General features: G+C 49.7%; 2 protein-coding genes across 24 annotated transcripts in view; both read right to left on the bottom strand.

Annotated features, from left to right (window-relative positions):
• The window catches only part of LOC141110879 (low affinity immunoglobulin gamma Fc region receptor III-A-like), a 110,978-nt gene extending 94,756 nt beyond the window's left edge, over positions 1-16,222 (bottom strand). For 5 of the 23 annotated variants that reach the window (XM_073602619.1, XM_073602610.1, XM_073602617.1 and 2 more), the window contains exon 1: positions 11,275-11,439. The gene's annotated coding sequence lies outside the window, so the exon portion shown is untranslated. Of the gene's footprint in view, positions 1-11,274; positions 11,440-13,068; positions 13,221-14,538; positions 14,557-16,104 lie in introns of those variants that run through there. The other 18 variants (XM_073602596.1, XM_073602604.1, XM_073602616.1 and 15 more) reach the window with 16 other exon arrangements.
• LOC141109860 (uncharacterized) overlaps positions 1-20,266 on the bottom strand; it is a 50,477-nt gene that overhangs the window by 6,368 nt on the left and 23,843 nt on the right. Inside the window, exon 2 of the mRNA XM_073601119.1 lies at positions 6,171-6,441. Within this exon, the coding sequence (XP_073457220.1) occupies positions 6,171-6,441 (271 nt within the window). The remainder of the gene's footprint in view (positions 1-6,170; positions 6,442-20,266) is intronic.

Genomic DNA, 20,266 nt, shown 5'->3' with positions numbered 1-20,266 from the left:
CTCTCTCTCTCTTGCCGTCTCTGTCTCTCTCTCTTGCCGTCTCTGTCTCTCTTGCCGTCTCTGTCTCGCTCTCTTGCCGTCTCTGTCTCGCTCTCTTGCCGTCTCTGTCTCGCTCTCTTGCCGTCTCTGTCTCGCTCTCTTGCCGTCTCTGTCTCGCTCTCTTGCCGTCTCTGTCTCGCTCTCTTGCCATCTCTCTCTCGCTCTCTTGCCATCTCTCTCTCGCTCTCTTGCCGTCTCTCTCTCGCTCGCTCTTTTGCAGTTTTTCTCTCTCTGTCTCTTGCTGTCTCTCTCTCGCTCTCTTGCTGTCTCTCGCTCTATTGCTGCCTCTCTCTTTCTCTTGCGGTCTCTCTCTTTCAGTCTCTCTCGCTCTTTTGCAGTTTTTCGCTCGCTCTCTTGCAGTCTCGCTCTCTCTCTCTCTTGCTGTCTCGCTCTCTTGCTGTCTCTCTTTCACTCTCTTGCAGTCTCTCTCTCTCGCTATCTTGCTGTCTCTCTCACTAGCTCTCTTGCAGTCTCTCTCTCTCGCTCTCTTGCAGTCTCTCTCTCGCACTCTTGCAGTCTCTCTCTCGCTCTTACTGTCTCTTTCTCGCTCTCTTGCATTCTCTCTCTCTTTCAGTCTCTCTCTCTCACTCTCTTGCCGTCTCTCTCTTGCAGTCTCTCTCGCTTGCTCGCTCACTGTCTCTCTCTCTCTCGCTGTCTCTCTCTCTCTTGCTGTGTCTCTCTCACTCTCTTGCAGTCTCTCTCGCTCTCTTGCTGTCTCTTTCTCGCTCTGTTGCTGTCTTTCGCTCGCTCTCTTGCTGTGTCTCTCTCGTGCTCTTGCAGTCTTTCTCTCACGTGCTTTCTTGCTGTCTCTTTCTCGCTCTCTTGCAATCTCTGACTTGCAGTCTCTCTCTCGCTCTCTTTCAGTCTTTCTCTCACTCTCTTGCTGTCTCTCTCTCTCTCATTCTCTTGTAGTCTCTTGCTCGCTCTCTTGCTGTCTCTCTCACTCTCTTGCCATCTCTCTCTCACTCTCTTGCAGTCTTTCTCTCGCTCTAATGCTGTCTCTCTCTCTCTCGTTCTCTTGCAGTCTCTCTCTCGCTCCCTTGCTGTCTCTCTCTTGCAGTCTCTCTCTCGCTCACTTGCTGTCTCTCTCTTTCAGTCTCTCACTTGCAGTCTCTCTCTTGTTCGCTCTCTTGCTGTCTCTCCCTCGTTCTCTTGCTTTCTCCCCCTCTTGCAGTCTCTCTCTCTCTCGCTCTTTTGCCATCTCTCTCACTCTTTTGCAGTCTTTCTCTCGTGCGCTCTCTTGCTGTCTCTCTCTCTTGCTGTCTTTCTCTCTCTTGCAGTATCTCTCTCTTGCAGTCTCTCTCTCGCTCTCTTGCAGTCTCTCTCTCGCTCTCTTGCAGTCTCTCTCTCGCAGTCTCTTTCTCGCTCTCTTGCAGTCTCTCTCTCGCTCTCTTGCTGTCTCTCTCTCGCTCTCTTGCTGTCTCTCGCTCTCATGCTGTCTCTCTCTCGCTCTCTTGCTGTCTCTCTCTCGTTCGCTCTCTTGCTGTTTCTCTCGCTATCTTGCTTTCTCTCTTGCTCTCTTGCTGTCTCTCTCTCGCTCTCTTCCTGTCTCTCTCTCTCTCTTGCCGTCTCTCACTCGCTCTCTTGCTGTCTCTCTCACTAGCTCTCTTGCAGTCTCTCTCTCTCGCTCTTTTGCAGTTTTTCTCTCTCTCTTGCAGTTTCTCTCTTGCAGTCTCTCTCTCTTACTGTCTCTCTCTTGCAGTCTCTCTCTCGCTCTCTTGCTATCTCACTCTCTTGCAGTCTCTCTGTCACTCTCTCTCTCGCTCTCTTGCCGTCTCACTCTCTTGCTGTCTCTCTCTTGCAGTCTCTCTCTCGCTCTCTTACTGTCTCTCTCTCTCGCTGTCTTGCAGTCTCTCTCTTGCTCGCTCTCTTGCTGTCTCTCACTTGCTCTCTCTCTCTCTTGCAGTCTTTCTCTCGCTCTTGCCGTCTCACTCTTGCTCTCTTGCAGTCTGTCTCTCTTGCCGTCTCTTGCTCTCTTGCAGTCTCTCTCTCGCTCTCTTGCAGTCTCTCTCGCTCTCTTGCAGTATCTCTCTTGCTCCCTTGCAGTCTCTCTCTTGCTCTCTTGCAATCTCTCTTCTCGCTCTCTTGCAGTCTCTCTCGCTGTCTTGCAGTCTCTCTCTCGCTCTCTTGCAGTCTCTCTCTTGCTCTTTTGCAGTCTCTCTCTCGCTCTCTTGCAGTCTCTCTCTCGCTCTCTTGCAGTCTCTCTCACTCTCTTGCCATCTCCCTCTCTTGCTGTCTCTTTCTCGCTGTCTTGCAGTCTCTCTCTTGCTCTCTTGCAGTTTCTCTCTTGCTTGCTCTCAAGCTGCCTCTCTTGCTCTCTTGCTTTCTCTCTTGCTCTCTTGCAGTCTTTCTCTCGCTTGCTCTCTTGCTGTCTCTCTCTCTCGCTGTCTCTCTCTTGCTGTGTCTCTCTCTCTTGCTGTGTCTCTCTCTCATGCTGTCTCTCTCTCTCTTGCCGTCTCTCTCTCTCTTGCCGTCTCTCTCTCTTGCCGTCTCTCTCTCTCTTGCCGTCTCTCTCTCTCTTGCCGTCTCTCTCTCTCTCTTGCCGTCTCTCTCTCTCTCTTGCCGTCTCTCTCTCTCTCTTGCCGTCTCTCTCACTCTCTTGCAGTATCTCTCACTCTCTTGCAGTCTCTCTCTCGCTCTCTTGCAGTCTCACTCTCGCTCTCTTGCAGTCTCACTCTCGCTCTCTTGCAGTCTCTCTCTCGCTCTCTTGCAGTCTCTCTCTTGCAGTCTCTCTCTTGCTCTCTTGCAGTCTCTCTCACTCTCTTGCAGTCCATCTCTCACTTTCTTGCCATCTCACTCTCTTGCTCTCTCTCTCTCGCAGTCTCTCTCTTGCTCTCTTGCAGTTTCTCTCTTGCTCACTCTCAAGCTGCCTCTCTCTTGCTCTCTTGCTTTCTCTCTTGCAGTCTTTCTCTTGCTTGCTCTCTTGCTGTCTCTCTCTCTCTCTCGCTGTCTCTCTCTCTCTCGTTGTGTCTCTCTCTCTCTCTTGCTGTCTCTATCTCGCTCTCTTGCAGACAGTCTCTCTCACGCTCTCTTTTAGTCTATCTCTTGCTCGCTTGCTGTCTCTCGCTCTTGCTCTCTTGCCGTCTCTCTCTCACTCTTTTGCTGTCTCTCTCTCTCGCTGTCTCTCTCTCTCTCTCTCTCACTGTGTCTCTCTCACTCTCTTGCCGTCTCTCACTCTCTTGCCGTCTCTCTCTTGCTCTCTTGCAGTCTCTCTCTCTTGCAGTCTCTCTCTCGCTCTCTTGCTGTCTCTCTCTTGCTGTCTCTCTCACTCTCTTGCCGTCTCTCTCTTACTCTCTTGCCGTCTCTCTCTTGCTCTCTTGCAGTCCCTCTCTCACTCTCTTGGTGTCTCTATCTCGCTCTTTTGCAGTCTCTCTCACGCTCTTTTAGTCTTTCTCTTGCTCGCTTGCTGTCTCTCACTCTTGCTCTCTTGCCATCTCTCTCTCACTCTTTTGCTGTCTCTCTCACTCTTTTGCTGTCTCTCTCTTGCCTTCTTGCTGTCTCTCTCTCGCTCTCTTGCAGTCTCTCTCTCTCTTTTGCAGTCTTTTGCTCGCTCTCTTGCTGTCTCTCTCTCACTCTCTTACTGTCTGTTTCTCGCTCTCTTGCATTCTCTCTCTCTTTCAGTCTCTCTCTCTCTCTCGTTCTCTTGCAGTCTTTAGCTCGCTCTCTTGCCGTCTCTCTCTTGCAGTCTCTCGCTCTATTGCAGTCTCTCGCTCTCTTGCTGTCTCTCTCTCTTGCCGTCACTCTCTCACTCTTTTGCAATCTCTCTGTCTCACTATCTTACTGTCTCTCTCACTCGCTCTCTTGCTGTCTCTCTCTTGCTGTCTCGCTCTCTTGCCGTCTCTCTCTCGCTCTCTTGCCGTCTCTCTCTCGCTCTCTTGCCGTCTCTCTCTTGCTCTCTTTCTGTCTCTCTCACTCACTCTCTTGCTGTCTCTCTATCGCTCGCTCTTTTGCAGTTTTTCTCTCTCTCTCTTGCTGTCTCTCGCTCGCTCTCTTGCAGTCTCGCTCTCTCTCTTGCTGTCTCGCTCTCTTGCAGTCTCGCTCTCTCTCTTGCTGTCTCGCTCTCTTGCAGTCTCGCTCTCTCTCTTGCTGTCTCGCTCTCTTGCTGTCTCACTCTCTTGCTGTCTCACTCTCTTGCTGTCTCACTCTCTTGCTGTCTCTCTTTCGCTCTCTTGCAGTCTCTCTCTCGCTCTCTTGCAGTCTCTCTCTCGCTCTCTTGCAGTCTCTCTCTCGCTCTCTTGCAGTCTCTCTCTCTCTTGCTGTGTCTCTCGCTCTCTTGCCGTCTCTCACTTTATTGCAGTCTCTCTCTCGCTCTCTTGCGGTCTCTCTCGCTCTCTTGCAGTCTCTCTCGCAGTCTCTCTCGCTCTCTTGCAGTCTCTCTCGCTCTCTTGCAGTCTCTCTCTCTCGCTCTCTTGCTGTCTCTCTCTCTCGCTCTCTTGCTGTCTCTCTCTCTCTTGCTGTCTCTCTCTCTCTTGCTGTCTCTCTCTCTCTTGCTGTCTCTCTCTCTTGCCGTCTCTCTCTCTTGCCATCCCTCTTACTCTCCTGCCGTCTCTCTCTCGCCTCTCTTGCCGTCTCTCTCTCGCTCTCTTGCCGTCTCTCTCTCTCGCTCTCTTGCCGTCTCTCTCTCTCGCTCTCTTGCCGTCTCTCTCTCTCGCTCACTTGCCGTCTCTCTCTCTCGCTCACTTGCCGTCTCTCTCTCTCTCGCTCTCTTGCTGTTTCTCTCTCTTGCAGTCTCTCTCACTCTCTTGCCGTCTCTCACTCTCTTGCCGTCTCTCTCACTCTCTTGCCGTCTCTCTCACTCTCACTCTCTTGCCGTCTCTCTCTCTCTCACTCTCTTGCCGTCTCTCTCTCTCTCACTCTTGCAGTCGCTCGCTCGCTCTCTTACTGTCTCTCTCTTGTTCTCTTGCAGTCTCTCTCTCGCTCTCTTGCCATCTCTCTCTCACCCTATTGCTGTCTCTCTCTAGCTCTCTTGCAGTCTCGCTCTCTCTCTTGCTGTCTCACTAACTCTCTTGCTGTCTCGCTCTCTCTCTTGCTGTCTCGCTCTCTTGCCGTCTCTCTCACCCTATTGCTGTCTCTCTCTAGCTCTCTTGTAGTCTCGCTCTTGCCGTCTCTCTCACCCTATTGCTGTCTCTCTCTAGCTCTCTTGCAGTCTCTTTCTCTCTCTCTCTCTCTTACCGTCTCTCTCTTGCAGTCTCTCTCTTGCTCTCTTATGCCGCGTACACACGGTCGGACTTTTCGTCTACAAAAGTCCAACGGACGCTGACGGACTAAAGCTGGCTGGTAATCCGATCGTGTGTGGGCTTCTCCGGACTTTCAACGGACTTTTTTAGCCTCAAATCCGACGGACTTTAGATTTGAAACATGCTTCAAATCTTTACGTCGTAAGTACGACGGACCCCGAAATCCGCTCGTCTGTGTGCTAGTCCGACGGACAAAAACCCATGCTAGGGCAGCTATTGGCTACTGGCTATGAACTTCCTTATTTTAGTCCGGTGTACGTCATCACGTACGAATCCGTCGGACTTTTGTGTGGTCGTGTGTAGGCAAGTCCGTTCGTAAGAAAGTCTGCCGCAAGTCCGCCGAAGGTACGTCGGAAGTCTGTCGGACAGGCTGTCGGACTTTTGTAGACGAAAAGTCCGACCGTGTGTACGCGGCATTACTGTCTCTCTCTCTCTTGCTGTCTTACAGTCTCACTCTTGCTCTCTTGCAGTCTCACTCTTGCTCGCTCTCTTGCTGTCTCTCACTTGCTCTCTCTCTCTTGCAGTCTTTCTCTCTTGCCGTCTCACTCTTGCTCTCTTGCAGTCTCTCTCTCTCTTGCCGTCTCACTCTTGCTCTCTTGCAGTCTCTCTCTTGCTCTCTTGCAGTCTCTCTCTTGCTCTCTTGCAGTCTCTTGTCTCGCTCTCTTGCAGTCTCTCTCTCTTGCTCTCTTGCAGTCTCTCTCTCTTGCTCTCTTGCAGTCTCTCTCTCTTGCTCTCTTGCAGTCTCTCTCTCGCTCTCTTGCTGTCTCTCTCTCTCTCTCTCTTGCTGTCTCTCTCACTCTCTTGCAGTCCATCTCTCACTTTCTTGCCATCTCACCCTCTTGCTGTCTCTCTCTTGCTCTCTTGCAGTTTCTCTCTTGCTCACTCTCAAGCTGCCTCTCTCTTGCTCTCTTGCTTTCTCTCTTGCAGTCTTTCTCTCGCTTGCTCTCTTGCTGTCTCTATCTCTCGCTGTCTCTCTCTCGCTGTCTCTCTCTCTCGCTGTCTCTCTCTCTCTCTTGCTGTGTCTCTCACTCTCTTGCTGTCTCTCTCTTGTCGTCTCTCTCTCTCTTGCCGTCTCTTGCTCTCTTGCAGTCTCTCTCTTGCTCTCTTGCAGTCTCTCTCTCTCTTGCAGTCCCTCTCTCTCTTGCAGTCTCTCTCTCTCTTGCAGTCTCTCTCTCTCTCTCACTCTCTTGCTGTCTCTCTCGCTCTCTTGCCGTGTCTCTCTCTCTCTCTTGCTGTCTCTCTCTCTCGCTCTCTTGCAGTCTCTCTCTTGCTCTCTCTTGCAGTCTCTCTCTTGCTCTCTCTTGCAGTCTCTCTCTTGCTCTCTTGCAGTCTCTCTCTCTCTCGCTGTCTCGCTCTTGCCGTCTCTCTCACCCTATTGCTGTCTCTCTCTAGCTCTCTTGCAGTTTCTCTCTTGCAGTCTCTTTCTCTCTCTCTCACTTACCGTCTCTCTCTTGCAGTCTCTCTCTTGCTCTCTTACTGTCTCTCTCTCTCGCTGTCTTGCAGTCTCACTCTTGCTCTCTTGCTGTCTCTCACTTGCTCTCTCTCTTTTGCAGTCTTTCTCTCTTGCCATCTCACTCTTGCTCTCTTGCAGTCTCTCTCTCTCTCTTGCCGTCTCTCTCTTGCTCTCTTGCAGTCTCTCTTCTCGCTCTCTTGCAGTCTCGCTCTCTTGCAGTCTCTCTCTCTCGCTCTCTTGCAGTCTCTCTCTCGCTCTCTTGCTGTCTCTCTCTTGCTCTCTTGCTGTCTCTCTCACTCTCTTGCAGTCCATCTCTCACTTTCTTGCTGTCTCTCTCTTGCTCTCTTGCAGTTTCTCTCTTGCTCACTCTCAAGCTGCCTCTCTCTTGCTCTCTTGCTTTCTCTCTTGCAGTCTTTCTCTCGCTTGCTCTCTTGCTGTCTCTATCTCTCGCTGTCTCTCTCTCGCTGTCTCTCTCTCTCTTGCTGTGTCTCTCACTCTCTTGCTGTCTCTCTCTTGTCGTCTCTCTCTCTCTTGCAGTCTCTCTCTTGCTCTCTTGCAGTCTCTCTCTCTCTTGCAGTCTCTCTCTCTCGCTCTCTTTCTGTCTCTCTCACTCTCTTGCCGTCTCTCTCTTGCTCTCTTGCAGTCTCTCTCTCGCTCTCTCTTGCCGTCTCACTCTCTTGGTGTCTCTCTCTTGCAGTCGCTCGCTCGCTCTCTTACTGTCTCTCTCTTGTTCTCTTGCAGTCTCTCTCGCTCTCTTGCCATCTCTCTCTTGCAGTCTCTCTCTCACCCTATTGCTGTCTCTCTCTAGCTCTCTTGCAGTCTCGCTCTCTCTCTTGCTGTCTCGCTCTCTTGCCGTCTCTCTCTCTCACCCTATTGCTGTCTCTCTCTAGCTCTCTTGCAGTTTCTCTCTTGCAGTCTCTCTCTCTCTCTCTCTTACTGTCTCTCTCTTGCAGTCTCTCTCGCTCTCTTGCTGTCTCACTCTCTTGCAGTCTCTCTGTCACTCTCTCGCTCTCTTGCCGTCTCACTCTCTTGCTGTCTCTCTCTTGCAGTCTCTCTCTCGCTCTCTTACTGTCTCTCTCTCTCTCGCTCTCTTACTGTCTCTCTCTCTCTCTCGCTCTCTTACTGTCTCTCTCTCTCTCGCTGTCTTGCAGTCTCTCTCTTGCTCGCTCTCTTGCTGTCTCTCACTTGCTCTCTCTCTCTCTTGCAGTCTTTCTCTCTCTCTTTCCATCTCACTCTTGCTCTCTTGCAGTCTCTCTCTCTTGCCATCTCTCTCTCGCTCTCTTGCAGTCTCTCTCTCGCTCTCTTGGAGTCTCTCTTCTCGCTCTCTAGCAGTCTCTCACTCTCTCACTCTCTTGCAGTCTCTCTCTCTCGCTGGCTTGCAGTCTCTCTCTTGCTCTCGCAGTCTCTCGCTCTCTTGCTGTCTCTCTCACTCTCTTGCAGTCCATCTCTCACTTTCTTGCCATCTCACTCTCTTGCTGTCTCTTTCTCGCTGTCTTGCAGTCTCTCTCTTGCTCTCTTGCAGTTTCTCTCTTGCTTGCTCTCAAGCTGCCTCTCTCTTGCTCTCTTGCTGTCTCTCTCTCTCGCTGTCTATCTCTTGCTGTGTCTCTCTCACTTTCTTGCTGTCTCTCTCGCTCTCTTGCCGTCTCTCTCTCTCTTGCCGTCTCTCTCTCTCTCTTGCGTCTCTCTCTCTCTTGCCGTCTCTCTCTCTCTTGCCGTCTCTCTCTCTCTTGCCGTCTCTCTCTCTCTTGCTGTCTCTCTCTCTCTTGCTGTCTCTCTCTTGCAGTCTCTCTCTTGCAGTCTCTCTCTTGCTCTCTTGCAGTCTCTCTCTCGCTCTCTTGCTGTCTCTCTCACTCTCTTGCAGTCCATCTCTCACTTTCTTGCCATCTCACTCTCTTGCAGTCTCTCTCTCGCTCTCTTGCAGTCTCTCTCTCGCTCTCTTGCAGTCTCTCTCTCGCTCTCTTGCAGTCTCTCTCTTGCTCTCTTGCAGTTTCTCTCTTGCTCACTCTCAAGCTGCCTCTCTCTTGCTCTTTTTCTTTCTCTCTTGCAGTCTTTCTCTCGCTTGCTCTCTTGCTGTCTCTATCTCTCGCTGTCTCTCTCTCTCTCTCGCTGTCTCTCTCTCGCTGTCTCTCTCTCTCTTGCTGTCTCTCTCTCTCTCGCTGTCTCTCTCTCTTGCTGTCTCTCTCGCTCTCTTGTTGTCTCTTGCTCTCTTGCAGTCTCTCTCTCTCTTGCAGTCTCTCTCTCTCTTGCAGTCTCTCTCTCGCTCTCTTGCCATCTCTCTCTCACCCTATTGCTGTCTCTCTCTAGCTCTCTTGCAGTCTCGCTCTCTCTCTTGCTGTCTCGCTCTCTTGCCGTCTCTCTCTCACCCTATTGCTGTCTCTCTCTAGCTCTCTTGCAGTTTCTCTCTTGCAGTCTCTCTCTCTCTCTCTTACTGTCTCTCTCTTGCAGTCTCTCTCTCGCTCTCTTGCTGTCTCTCTCACTCTCTTGCAGTCTCTCTGTCGCTCTCTCTCTCGCTCTCTTGCCGTCTCACTCTCTTGCCGTCTCTCTCTTGCAGTCTCTCTCTCGCTGTCTTGCAGTCTCTCACTTGCTCTCTCTCTCTTGCAGTCTTTCTCTCTCTCTTGCCGTCTCTCTCTCTCTTGCCGTCTCTCTCTCTCTCTTGCCATCTCTCTCTCTCTTGCCATCTCTCTCTTGCCATCTCTCTCTCTCTCTTGCTGTCTCTCGCACTCGCTCTCTTGCTGTCTCTCTCACTCGCTCTCTTGCTGTTTCTCTCACTCGCTCTCTTGCTGTCTCTCTCTTGCCGTCTCTCTCTCTCACTCTCTTGCCGTCTCTCTCTCACTCTCTTGCAGTCTCTCTCTCGCTCTCTCTTGCCGTTTCACTCTCTTGCTGTCTCTCTTGCTCTCTTGCAGTTGCTCGCTCTCTTACTGTCTCTCTCTTCTTCTCTTGCAGTCTCTCTCTCACTCTCTTGCCGTCTCTCTCTCTTGCAGTCTCTCTCTCGCTCTCTTGCCATCTCTCTCTCACCCTATTGCTGTCTCTCTCTAGCTCTCTTGCAGTCTCGCTCTCTCTCTTGCTGTCTCGCTCTCTTGCCGTCTCTCTCTCACCCTATTGCTGTCTCTCTCTAGCTCTCTTGCAGTTTCTCTCTTGCAGTCTCTCTCTCTCTCTTACTGTCTCTCTCTTGCAGTCTCTCTCTCGCTCTCTTGCCGTCTCTCTCTCGCTCTCTTGCCGTCTCTCTCTCGCTCTCTTGCCGTCTCTCTCTCGCTCTCTTGCCGTCTCTCTCTCGCTCTCTCTTGCCATCTCACTCTCTTGCTGTCTCTCTCTTGTTCTCTTGCAGTCTCTCTCTCGCTCTCTTGCCATCTCTCTCTCTTGCAGTCTCTCTCTCGCTCTCTTGCCATCTCTCTCTCACCCTATTGCTGTCTCTCTCTAGCTCTCTTGCAGTCTCGCTCTCTCTCTTGCTGTCTCGCTCTCTTGCCGTCTCTCTCACCCTATTGCTGTCTCTCTCTAGCTCTCTTGCAGTTTCTCTCTTGCAGTCTCTCTCTCTCTCTTACTGTCTCTCTCTTGCAGTCTCTCTCTCGCTCTCTTGCAATCTCTCTCACTCTCTTGCAGTCTCTCTGTCACCCTCTCTCTCGCTCTCTTGCAGTCTCACTCTCTTGCTGTCTCTCTCTTGCAGTCTCTCTCTCGCTCTCTTACTGTCTCTCTCTTGCTGTCTTGCAGTCTCCCTCTTGCAGTCTCTCTCTTGCTCGCTCTCTTGCTGTCTCTCACTTGCTCTCTTGCTCTCTCTCTTGCAGTCTCTCTCACTTGCTCTCTCTCTCTTGCCCTTGCTGTCTCTCTCTCACTCTCTTGCTGTCTCTCTCTCACTCTCTCGCAGTCTCTCTCTCGCTCTCTCGCAGTCTCTCTCTTGCTCTCTTGCAGTCTCTCTCTTGCTCTCTTGCAGTCTCTCTCTCGCTCTCTCGCAGTCTCTCTCTTGCTCTCTTGCAGTCTCTCTCTTGCTCTCTTGCTGTCTCTCACTTGCTCTCTTGCTCGCTCGCTCTCTTGCCGTCTCTCTCTCGCTCTCTTGCAGTCTCTCTCTCGCTCTCTTGCAGTCTCTCTCTCGCTCTCTTGCCATCTCTCTCTCGCTCTCTTGCCGTCTCTCTCTCGCTCTCTCGCCGTCTCTCGCTCTCTCGCCGTCTCTCGCCGTCTGTCTCTCACTCTTTTGCTATCTCTCTCGCTCTCTTGCTGTCTCTCTCTTGCTCTCTTGCTGTCTCTCTTGCTCTCTTGCTGTCTCTCTCTTGCTGTCTCTCTCTTGCCGTCTCTCTCTCGCTCTCTTGCCGTCTCTCTCTCGCTCTCTTGCCGTCTCTCTCTCGCTCTCTTGCCGTCTCTCTCTTGCAGCCTCTCTCTCGCTCTCTTGCAGCCTCTCTCTATCATTCTCAATGTGTGCCGCTTACTGTAACTGTACCTCTCTCTCAGTCTATTGAACAGTTAGATAAAGACACTACATAATGGCATTTAGAAAATACAGGTTTTCAGAAGAGAATTATAATAAAACAAACACATGGACAGTCTGTTATATCATACCAGAAAAACAGATGCAAATTTGCCATGTAGTCTGAGTCAGCTTTGTACCTCCATCGGTCCTAAAGTAGTGATGAGAGGAGATGAAGGTGAAACGAAACTAAACTCTGCCAGCAGAGCCATTAATGATCTCAGTCAAGAGAGGCGGTACAGAATAGCAGGAAGTGAGCCTCCCTTTACAAAGACTTGTGCATGTGTCTCTTGCTGTCTCTCTCTCTCGCTCTCTTGCTGTGTCTCTCTTGCTCTCTTATTGTGTCTCTCTCTCGCTCTCTTGCAGTCTCTCTCTGGCTCTCTTGCTGTCTCTCCCGCTCTCTTGCAATCTCTCTCTCTCTTGCCGTCTCTCACTCTCTTGCAGTCTCTCTCTCACTCTCTTGCTGTCTCTCTCTTGCTCTCTTACTGTCTCTCTTCTTCTCTTGCCGTCTCTCTCTCGCTCTCTTGCCGTCTCTCTCTCTTGCTCTCTTACTGTCTCTCTTCTTCTCTTGCAGTCTCTCTCTCGCTCTCTTGCCATCTCTCTCTCACCCTATTGCTGTCTCTCTCTAGCTCTCTTGCAGTCTCGCTCTCTCTCTTGCTGTCTTGCTCTCTTGCCATCTCCCTCTCACCCTATTGCTGTCTCTCTCTCGCTCTCTTGCAGTTTCTCTCTTGCAGTCTCTCTCTCTCTTACTGTCTCTCTCTTGCTCTCTTGCAGTCTCTCTCTCTCGCTTGCTCTCTTGATGTCTCTCACTTGCTCTCTTGCTCTCTCTCTCTTGCAGTCTCTCACTTGCTCTCGCTCTCTTGCCATCTCTCGCTCTCTTGCCATCTCTCGCTCGCTCTATTGCAGTCTCTCTCTTTCAGTTCTCTCGCTCTTTTGCAGTCTTTTGCTCACTCTCTTGCTATCTCTTTCTCGCTCTCTCTTGCTGTCTCTTGCTCTCTTGCAGTCTCTGTCTCTCTCCTCTTGCTTTCTCTCTCTCGCTCTCTTGCAGTCTCTCTTCTGCTCTCTTGCAGTCTCTCTCTCTCTCTGTCTCTCTCTTGCTCTCTTGCCGTCTCTCTCTTGCAGATTCACTCTCTTGCAGCCTCTCTCTCTCTCTCTCTTGCAGCCTCTCTCTCTTGCAGTCTCTCTCTCTCGCTCTCTTGCAGTCTCTCTCTCTCGCTCTCTTACTGTCTCTCTCTCTCTCTCTCTCGCTGTCTCTCTCTCTCGCTGTCTCTCTCTCTCGCTCTCTTGCTGTCTCTCGCTCTCTTGCCGTCTCTCTCTCACTCTTTTGCTGTCTCTCTCGCTCTCTTGCTGTATCTCTCTTGCTCTCTTGCTGTCTCTCTCTCGCTCTCTTGCGGTTTCTCTCTCTCGCTCTCTTGTGGTCTCTCTCTCTCGCTCTCTTGCTGTCTGTCTCTCGCTCTCTGGCAGTCTCTCTCTCGCTCTCTTGCAATCTCTGTCGCTCTCTTGCCATCTCTCTCTTGCTCTCCTGCTGTCTCTGTCTATCATTCTCAATGTATGCCTCTCTCTATCATTCTCGCTCTCTTGCCGTCTCACTCTCTTGCTGTCTCTCTCTTGCTCTCTTGCCAGCTCGCTCGCTCTCTTACTGTCTCTCTCTTGTTCTCTTGCTGTCTCTCTCTCTTGCCATCTCTCGCTCTCTTGCTGTCTCTCTCTTGCTCTGTTGCAGTCTCTCTCTATCATTCTCAATGTGTGTGGCTCACTGTAACTGTCCCTCTCTCTCAGTCTATTGAACAGTTAGAGATAAAGACACTACATAATGGCATTTGGAAAATACAGTTTTTCAGAATGGAATTATAATAAAACAAACACATGGACAGTCTGTTATATCATACCAGAAAAACAGATGCAAATTTGCCATGTAGTCTGAGTCAGCTTTGTACCTCGATCGGTCCTAAAGTAGTGATGAGAGGAGATGAAGGTGAAACGAAACTAAACTCTGCCAGCAGAGCCATTAATGATCTCAGTCAAGAGAGGCGGTACAGAATAGCAGGAAGTGAGCCTCCCTTTATGTCTTTATCTAACTGTTCAATAGACTGAGAGAGAGGGACAGTTACAGTGAGCGGCACACATTGAGAATGATAGAGAGAGACTGCAACAGAGCAAGAGAGAGACAGCAAGAAAGCGAGAGAGACTGCAAAAAAGTGAGAGAGAGACTGCAAGGGAGAGAGTGAGAAAGCAAGAGAGCAAGAGAGAGACAGTAAGAGTGCAAGAGAGCGAGAGAGAGACTGCAAGAGAGTGAGAGATGGCAAGAGAGAGAGACGGCAAGAGAGCGAGAGAGAGACTGCAAGAGAGTGAGAGACAGAGAGAGACACCAAGAGAGCGAGAGAGACGGCAAGAGAGTGAGAGATGGCAAGAGAGCGAGACGGCAAGAGAGCGAGAGAGAAACTGCAAGATATTGAGAGACAGAGAGAGACACCAAGAGAGCGAGAGAGACGGCAAGAGAGCGAGAGAGAGAGACTGCAAGAGAGCGAGAGAGACTGCAAGAGAGTGAGAGAGAGACAGCAAGAGAGAGACTGCAAGAGAGAGACAGCAAGAGAGCGAGAGAGAGAGACTGCAAGAGAGCGAGAGAGAGAGACTGCAAGAGAGCGAGAGAGACTGCAAGAGAGTGAGAGAGAGACAGCAAGAGAGCGAGAGAGACTGCAAGAGAGCGAGAGAGAGAGACTGCAAGAGAGCGAGAGAGACTGCAAGAGAGTGAGAGAGAGACAGCAAGAGAGCGAGAGAGAGAGACTGCAAGAGAGCGAGAGAGAGACTGCAAGAGAGTGAGAGAGAGACAGCAAGAGAGCGAGAGAGAGAGACTGCAAGAGAGCGTGAGAGACTGCAAGAGAGTGAGAGAGAGACTGCAAGAGAGAGACAGCAAGAGACGCATGCACAAGTCTTTGTAAGAGCCCTTGCACACTGGGGCGGTTTGCAGGCGCTATTGCGCTAATAATAGCGCCTGCAAACCGCCCCGAAAGTGCCGCTGCTTTCATTCCAGTGTGAAAGCCTCGAGGGCTTGCACACTGGAGCGATGCGCTGGCAGGACGGTAATAAAAGTCCTGCTAGCAGCATCTTCGGAGCGGTGTGTATACCGCTCCTTTACTGCTCCTGCCCATTGAAATCAATGGGACGGCGCGGCTATACTGCCGTCAAAGCGCCTCTGCAGAGGCGCTTTGCGGTGGTTTTTAACCCTTTCTCGGCCGCTAGCGGGGGGTAAAACCGCCCCGCTAGTGGCCGCATACCGACGGTAAAACGCCGCTATTAATAGCGGCGTTTTACCGCCGACGCCGCCCCCGCCCCAGTGTGCAAGGGCTCTTATATCATACCACAAAAACAGATGCAAATTTGCCATGTAGTCTGAGTCAGCTTTGTACCTCCATCGGTCCTAAAGTAGTGATGAGAGGAGATGAAGGTGAAACGAAACTAAACTCTGCCAGCAGAGCCATTAATGATCTCAGTCAAGAGAGGCGGTACAGAATAGCAGGAAGTGAGCCTCCCTTTACAAAGACTTGTGCATGCATCTCTTGCTGTCTCTCTCTCTCACTCTCTTGCAGTCTCTCACTTGCTCTCTTGCTGTGTGTCTCTCTCGCTCTCTTGCTGTGTGTCTCTCTCGCTCTCTTGCTGTGTCTCTCTCGCAATCTCTCTCACTCTCTTGCTGTCTCTCTCTTGCTCTCTTGCTGTCTCTCCCGCTCTCTTGCAACCTCTCTCTCTCGCTCTCTTGCAGTCTATCTCTCGCTCTCTTGCTGTCTCACTCACTCCCTTGCAATCTCTCTCTCTCGCTCTCTTGCTGTCTCTCTCGCTCTCTTGCTGTGTCTCTCGCTCTCTTGCTGTGTCTCTCTCTCTAGCTCTCTTGCTATGTCTCTCTCTCTCTCGCTCTTTTGCTGTCTCTCTCTCTCGCTCTCTTGCAATCTCTCTCTCTCGCTCTCTTGCAATCTCTCTCTCGCTCTCTTGCAATCTCTCTCTTGCTCTCTTGCAATCCCTCTCTTGCTCTCTTGCTGTCTCTCTCGCTCTCTTGCATTCTCTCTCTCGCTCTCTTGCTGTCTCTCTCTCGCTCCCTTGCTGTCTCTTTCACTCTCTTGCAGTCTCTCTCTCGCCCTCTTGCAGTCTCTCTCTCCCTCTCTTGCAGTCTCTCTCGCTCCCTCGCAATCTCTCTCTCGCTCTCTTGCTGTGTCTCTCTCTCTCGCTCTCTTGCTGTGTCTCTCTCTCTCGCTCTCTTGCTGTGTCTCTCTCTCTCGCTCTCTTGCTGTGTCTCTCTCTCTTGCTCTCTTGCTGTGTCTCTCGCTCTTTTGCTGTCTCTCTCTTGCAGTCTCTCTCTCGCTCTCTTGCAGTCTCTCACTCTCTTGCTCTCTCTCTCTCGCTCCCTTGCTGTCTCTCTCTCTCGCTCCCTTGCTGTCTCTCTCTCTCGCTCCCTTGCAGTCTCTCTCTCGCTCCCTTACTGTCTCTCTCTCGCTCCCTTGCAGTCTCTCTCTCGCTCCCTTACTGTCACTCTCTCGCTCCCTTGCTGTCTCTCTCTATCGCTCCCTTGCTGTCTCTCTCTCTCGCTCCCTTGCAGTCTCTCTCTCGCTCCCTTGCAGTCTCTCTCTCGCTCCCTTGCAGTCTCTCTCTCGCTCCCTTACTGTCTCTCTCTCGCTCCCTTACTGTCTCTCTCTCGCTCCCTTACTGTCTCTCTCTCGCTCCCTTGCTGTCTGTCTCTTGCTCTCTTGCCGTCTCTCTCTCACTCTCTTGCTGTCTCTCTCTAACATTCTCAATGTGTGTCGCTCACTGTAACTGTCCCTCTCTCTCAGTCTATTGAACAGTTAGATAAAGACACTACATAATGGCATTTAGAAAATACAGGTTTTCAGAAGAGAATTATAATAAAACAAACACATGGACAGTCTGTTATATCATACCAGAAAAACAGATGCAAATTTGCCATGTAGTCTGAGTCAGCTTTGTATCTCGATCGGTCCTAAAGTAGTGATGAGAGGAGATGAAGGTGAAACGAAACTAAACTCTGCCAGCAGAGCCATTAATGATCTCAGTCAAGAGAGGCGGTACAGAATAGCAGGAGGTGAGCAGGAAGTACACAGGCTGCACTTATTAATGCCAAACTATGCACAAATGATTTCTGCTCATGTTCTTTATTACATTTAATGTTCATACTGTTTTTGGTTTTCCAGGTTTACAACCACTTTAAAGAGGAACTGCAGTCTGCTCACATAATTTGTAATAAAAACATCTTTACCATTCTGAAGCTTCCCTCTAACCACTTTGCATATTATTTAATATATACTGTGATTCTGTACTTGCCAAATATGCTGCAGAAATCTCCCTCCACTTCATCCATTTTAACTGTGGGCAGCTGAAGCTGCTGCCTGTTCACTTCCTGGATTTACACAAACACACAGAGGCACACCTCCAGCTCTGCAGCCCTGCAGCTGTGATTGGCCCTCCTATGAATCATCCCCCCTCCCTTCCTGGCAAACTCTCACAAGAAAGAGAGAGAGAGAGCTGTGCATGATGTCATAAGCCTAGGCTTTTTACAAGACATGAAACAGAAAGTGGGCTGTATAAGGTATTTACTGGCAGAAAAAAAAATTACTATTCAAAGTAAAAACAACAAGGGCAGAAGATTTAATAGATGGAAAGTTGAAAAAATGACTGAAGGTCTGCTTTAATATCACTTTAACTCATGGGCATAGCATAAGAGGTTGCAGGGGTCACAATCGCAACCCCGCCCCTAGCTCCAGGGGGTCCCTGCAGCCTCCCTGTCATATTATCATATCCTCCACAAATTCCAGCTCCGATCTGCCCTAGGGCCCCACAGCCACGTTCCAGTACTGGGCTTCCACTTTGCCTTCTACAGTCCACATCCCTCTGTTCTTATTGGCTGGGGAGAAGCTGTGAGCCATTTCCTGAATGGAGAGGAGCATGGGGTGAGAACAGCCCAGGATGGGGAAGTGTCTGTGCTGTGTGCTGGCAACATGGAGTGGTAACCAAGCTCAGCGAGTTAAGAGGAGAAGAGTGCCGTCCTGTAACCACGATGGGAAAAATGTTACCGGTGAGGTCAGACACCGCTCAGTGTCTCCTAGTCACCAACTGGGATTCTTTGTACCCCCCACCCGGAGATGTCTACTTACCCCACTTTCCTGACAACTGGGGAAAAGACACACACCTCTGGGAGTTTACCTTTCCCCAACACCTGCCAACAATGACAGACCTTCAGAAATTGCTAAATCAAATCCCTTAACACCTCCTGAGGGGCTGCAGATCCAGATTTTGCATCACATGGTTTTGCCCCCCCCGATCTAAGTTGCGCCCCCCAAAACCCCCTGACCGCCCCCCTCTGCCCTGGATGCTATGCCCGCTGCTGAGCTCATTTCCCAGTACAGCATTCTATACTGCTCCTCCTCCACAGGGCTGAAATCACATTCCTTTACAACACAGCCAGTTAGCCACGATCTGCACAGGGTGTATCTGCCTACTGCAACTACACTGCCATTCCAACCAGAGAATTTCACAGGTCAGAACGGCAACATAAAAGCCAGATACACCCTGTGAAGACTGATGGACTGTGTGTAAAGGAATGTGATTTCAGCCCTGTGTAGTGTGGGGGGGAGGAGCTGTATACAGTGGTGGGATGGGAAAGGAGCTCTGCCAAGTGACCTATCCTCTGATTCTTCAGCTGTGATCCCTGTTCTCTGATGTAAGGAGGAACTCTGGGAACTCAAAACTCTTAATCCACTTTGAGTATCTTGGCATGTGGGGGATGTATCTGCACACAAAGTGGAAGTGGGGGGGCCCATGTCAACTTTTGCATCGGGGCCCACAAGCTTCAAGCTATGCCTCTGCTTTAACTGACATAATTTGCTGAGCTAAGTTCATCCCTTTGATCTACAGATGAATTAATAAAATGATACAAAAGTAATATGTTACGTTTTATCTTTGTATAATTGCAACTGAAGCAGTTTTGTTTATAAACACTTACTCAGACTGCTTTTTTGACAGCTATAGCTGCTGACACCTTCCCTGAGTATATAGTAAAGCTGGTTTTGATTCATCAAAGCTGACACTTGCTGTATACTGGGAGGGGGGTTCCAGAAGCATGGCAGAGAGATTGGAGTTTCCACACACATCCTGTGTACAATGATGACATTTTTTTTGGGCGTGTGTAGCATGCCCAAAGTCTGCAACTAGTTAAGACTGAGACGGCAGGGTCTACTACTGGAACAGACCACTTTTTTATAACTCTTTTTCACAAGATAGAGCTCATCAATGACCCCGGAAGGGGTACATTTTTTTTCTGGATTGACCTTCAGTAATCATCACAGTATGCTTATTCTATTTGTTTATGAATGGGGAATGCTTTTCAGACTTGGTAGATCTCTTTATATCCAAAGTGCCATGGCGAGGCAGAGGAGAATCAAAGCGCGACAAAGCTGAGGCTTATCCGCAAAGTAGAAATTAGCATATTAACATTGCCAAGCACATTGCATGAAGCTGTAACATCAGGTGAATAGGTGCTTGGCGGGTGAGAAATCTTCTGTGGCCTCTTATAACACTGCCTCCAGTCCTCTTCATTTCCTATTATGCCTGCCTCTTCTAGGGCAGGCATATCAAGACTATACTCAGGTGGAGATGGTGGAGCTGGAGAAGGAGACTGATGTTCTTTAGCCCTGGACAGTGATGGCTGTATTAAAGCTAATAGCTGTCAATGAAATTGTGACATGGTTGCAGAAGAAGAAAATATTACAGCGCACACATGCAAAAAAGACATTTACCTCCAACAAGGCTAGTTTAAAACACCTAAACATTTTCAAAAAACATTATCAAAAATATGGGGATTTGGTCACACCATATTGCTATATGGTGCTAAGCCCACTTACTGTGTCAAAGTACCCCATGATCAGTGGGTCCTACACTGTCCATAGACTGGGAGATCCTGCATCTCTAAACCATGAGAGCAATACACTCTTCTAAATGGGAGAATCATGAGGTCTCCACCCATGACACAAGTGGACACTAATGAGAGGTACTTGATGAGGGAGTGGGGTGCTCCCCACCCAAAGGGATTTGGTCAGAATCCATACACTATACAAACAAGATATTTGGGGGGCACACCCTAAAATATGCATTAAAGATGGTGCAGCCATAAGACCATACAATAGAAGAAAATATTACAGCGCACACATGCAAAAAAGACATTTACTTCCAGTAAGGCTAGTTTAAAACACCTAAACATTTTCAAAAAACATTATCAAAAATATGGGGATTTGGTCACACCAAATTGCTATATGGTGCTAAGCCCACTTACTGCGTCAAAGTAGTAAGATGGCTGCACCATCTTTAATGCATCTTTTAGGGTGTGCCCCCCAAATATCTTGTTTGTATAGTGTATGGATTCTGACCAAATCCCTTTGGGTGAAGAGCACCCCACTCCCTCATCAAGTACCTCTCATTAGTGTCCACTTGTGTCATGGGTGGAGACCTCATGATTTTCCCATTTAGAAGAGTGTATTGCTCTCATGGTTTAGAGATGCAGGATCTCCCAGTCTATGGACAGTGTAGGACCCACTGATCATGGTGTACTTTGACGCAGTAAGTGGGCTTAGCACCATATAGCAATATGGTGTGACCAAATTCCCATATTTTTGATAATGTTTTTTGAAAATGTTTAGGTGTTTTAAACTAGCCTTGCTGGAGGTAAATGTCTTTTTTGCATGTGTGCGCTGTAATATTTTCTTCTATTGTATGGTCTTATGGCTGCACCATCTTTAATGCATCTTTTAGGGTGTGCCCCCCAAATATCTTGTTTGTATGGTTGCAGAAGAGTATGAATTAAACAGGTAGAGTGCTTTATGCATTAATCAGATGCAGAGATCCGTGTTAAAATAGGGTACTGCTCTGGTGCAAGAGAAGCATCATCACTATGAGATTGAGTGTTTTGCAGGACTTCAGAAACACAAGTGTTAGCCTGAGCTTTTTATGAGACTCCCTTACGGTTGGTTTCCACCATTGCTATGGGTGGGGGTATTTATGTTTTGGGTGTGTGGTTGTTGTTGTTATTGTTAT

The sequence above is a fragment of the Aquarana catesbeiana genome, linkage group LG10 (genome assembly GCF_042186555.1).
Source record: "Aquarana catesbeiana isolate 2022-GZ linkage group LG10, ASM4218655v1, whole genome shotgun sequence".
Taxonomy (NCBI): Eukaryota; Metazoa; Chordata; class Amphibia; order Anura; family Ranidae; genus Aquarana; species Aquarana catesbeiana.
The sequence above is the reverse complement of the archived record's forward strand: the minus strand, read 5'-3'. Positions and strand labels throughout refer to the sequence as shown.